Below are 3,213 nucleotides of genomic sequence, written 5' to 3' on the forward strand. Positions count from 1 at the left end.
ATCATGGATAGTAAGGAAACAGAAAAGTAGATGGTGGCACCTCTGAATTTTGCCAGATTGGTTTTCTTCCAGAATTTATCAGCACCTCTGCATTGGCAAGATAAACGTGGTGTTTCTCCAGAGGCTTTGTGAGATCTTCGCTATCAGAAGTATCAACAGTTAGCTCTGCAATTTTTCGTCCACCATAAGTAAGCCCGCATATGTTCTCCTCTCTCTCTGGCCAATCTGCTCTACGACAGACGTCCCAACACTGAACTGGTTCAACTTTCACTCTCAGTTCCTCTTCAGAGGTCAGCACAGAAGTTGCTCCACTTCGCGTATTGCTCTCAGCCTGGTCTCCTCCAAGAGATGGAACGAGTTTGTATTGAACTACGTGACCTGATGGTGTGTAAACCAGTAGATAGTCCAAGGCATTAGCTGAAGACTGCAATTCATGTGGCACAGATTGATGGAAAACAGCAGCAAGACAGCCAGAGGGAAAGGTCGGTTTTCCGACAACGGAACTTGCAGCATGGAAGAAATTGTTGCATTTGATTCGGCTAACCACAGATAGAGTAACCGAAGCTGGTGGTGGATATGAAAAATGGGTGGTCATAAATGATGGACTCGACCACCATGGCAGGGACAATGTTGGAGCAAGTGTTGGTCCATCAAGATGGGAGTTTCGTATTTCAAGAACATTTTCTCCGCCAAAAGGGGACAAAACATAAATATGGCAGGTGCCCTTAGATGAAACAATTGCAATCCACTGACTGTAGCTGCTAAAGCAAATATCTTGTATTACCTGAGGGAATATAGCACAGCAGCGTTTACAGTAGCATAAAATGTCGAAATGAAACATAGCCACCAGAGAAAAAGGAATAATAAACTTACAGCTGATGTCATGCCACGATGTAGTTTGTAAAGAGGCACATGGGAGGAGCTCCAATCATAGCTTTGAGCACCTTGTCCATTCTTTGTAGGTGACGGCATAATCCGGAAAACGTTAATATTGTTACCATGGATTGAGGCTGTTACTAGTAGAGTGCCACTTGGGTCGAAACAGAGAGCAGAAATTGGACTAGTGTGAGCCCTGAATTGTGCTATGATAGCTCGGGACTCAAAATCTTTGACAATAACCTGCCACATGTCATATTGATAAGTGGGTTATACTCCATGTCTTGAAATACGCGAGTCTAGAAACAGGTTTAAATAACCTATATTCAAAACGTTATAACATATATACTATCCTAAGCTAGGTTCTGGGGATACAAATTTGACATTCCACAACGCATACCATTTCTAGGTAAACGAACAAAGAGACCAGGTTTCAATATAATCCTAAGCTAGGTTCTGGGGATACAAATTGGACAAGTGCTTTCTCTACAAGACTAACCATTCCAGCAACATCTGAGTCTGCTGAATGAGATGCGAGCCGACCAACTTTCCGGCCAGGGCTGGACGAAAGAGAAGGACCAGGAGCGTCATGCTTGAGATCCTGACAGTACTTAGATAAAGTTTTGTAACCCTTGTCACCCAAATTGAGTAACCCAGCTGCCAGATGCTTACTAGATTCCATCGCGTATCTTGCCACTAGATTACCATTGCTTGGCGAGGTAGATGGACTGACCCCAGGAGGAGTAACATTCTGAGGGCTCAGACGACCTATACTAGATGACAAAGGACTACTGGAAGCATAAGCTAACCATCTGGGTCCGACAGCCATTGGACCATATCCGACATTAACCCCAGATATCCCTTGGTTTCCAAGCTGGGGTACAGGATACGAGAGGACGCTGAATTTGTTTTCAAGAGTTAGAGCATCAAAACAGTATATCTGCAATAAAATGAAAAAGCATTACTAGATATGCCTGTCTCAATTAACAGAAGAGTCTAAGAAAATACTAGATTACGCGTATTCAAATAAAACAAACTCTCTACCCAGCAGATCACGGTGCTACCAAAAAGAAAAATGTGTACTCCATGAAAAACAGGTAGCACGAGAAGCTAACCTGTGAACCAAGGCCAACAGCCACAATCCGAGGACTGCATCTGACCATATAGACAGTAGATCGGAATCTCAAAACATGAACATAGTTGTGAGATCTAAGGGAATAGAATCGGACAACAGTGGGGGAGAGGGCAAGGGGATCCTCATGACCATTTCTAACGGATCCATCTCTGCCAGTGACAATAGGAGTTGAACCCTTGGCCTCATCAGCAACTGCTAGAAGTATAGGATGTGATGATCTAAACCCTTCAACTCCATCACATTTAGCAGGCAGGGGCTGCATCTGCAAAAACGTAACCGGATCATCCCGCCTTGACACAAACTCGCTGACATCACTTGCATCATCGATGTCAAGGACTTGAAACCCGTTGGTATAACCTAGTAGAAGAACGTTCTTGTAGGAAGATTCACTAGTGTGCAATTTATCAAAGGAAGACCACAACACCTGCTCGACAAAACAAAAACTTAAGCATCATTGATCAACAATTTCGCATCAAATCACATTCAGAAACAACACGAGTTAAAAACTCGATCGAAATCTAAACCAGTATTCATCTATAAACAATCGAAAGAAACAGTATTTGGTTATACCATGGTTGGATCCATGAGCTAGCTCATCTACACATGTATAAAAAGACACATAACCCTAGATCTGTAACAATCATCACAATAACAAACACTTGTGAAGTTTTCAAATTTCACAACTCTTTGCCATGAGATCATTCATTCTCATAGAAGTCAAACGTATGGACTTGAATAAAAAAAAAAAAAGTCTTAAAAAATTTCCTAATCTGATCAAAACCCAATTGGAAAGAGCAAACTTCAACAGGCACTAAATTCCAAATCCAAAATCACGAATTGGGAAAGTAAAAAAAAAAAAAAAAATGAAAAATTGGAGCCAAACCTGATCCTTAAGCTCCTGAGAATCTGAAGAGAGAGAAGCAGCGACGGAGGCGCTAGCTGAGCGAACACCAGAGGAAGCAGTTCTGATACAAGTCGAGATGAATTTTAGCGAATTAGGCAAAAAGCCATTACTACCATTCTTCGTCTGATTATGATTATCTCCGTTGTTATTGATGTTGACCTTGGAGTTACTCTTCATAGTAATTATGAATTCGTCGTCGAAGAGACCACCGGAGACACACCGGAGAATAAACAACGATCGGAATCAGCATACGCCGCCGGCGATTACGTAGAACAAGGGTGAATAACTATAATAGATC

The 3,213-nt window shown here is 42.1% G+C and overlaps 1 protein-coding gene across 3 annotated transcripts in view; it reads right to left on the reverse strand.

Moving 5' to 3' along the window:
• The window catches only part of LOC104787669 (autophagy-related protein 18h), a 6,028-nt gene that overhangs the window by 2,164 nt on the left and 651 nt on the right, over window positions 1–3,213 (reverse strand). Inside the window, exons 1-5 of one of the 3 annotated variants that reach the window (XM_010513274.2) lie at window positions 2,895–3,201; window positions 1,992–2,435; window positions 1,376–1,816; window positions 874–1,119; window positions 41–784 (exon numbers count right to left, since the gene is read on the reverse strand). In XM_010513274.2, the coding sequence (XP_010511576.1) occupies window positions 41–784; window positions 874–1,119; window positions 1,376–1,816; window positions 1,992–2,435; window positions 2,895–3,092 (2,073 nt within the window). In that variant the 5' untranslated portion in view covers window positions 3,093–3,201. Of the gene's footprint in view, window positions 1–40; window positions 785–873; window positions 1,120–1,375; window positions 1,817–1,991; window positions 2,436–2,894; window positions 3,202–3,213 lie in introns of those variants that run through there. The other 2 variants (XM_010513272.2, XM_010513273.2) reach the window with 2 other exon arrangements.

This window comes from Camelina sativa, chromosome 5, assembly GCF_000633955.1.
Source record: "Camelina sativa cultivar DH55 chromosome 5, Cs, whole genome shotgun sequence".
Lineage (NCBI taxonomy): Eukaryota > Viridiplantae > Streptophyta > Magnoliopsida > Brassicales > Brassicaceae > Camelina > Camelina sativa.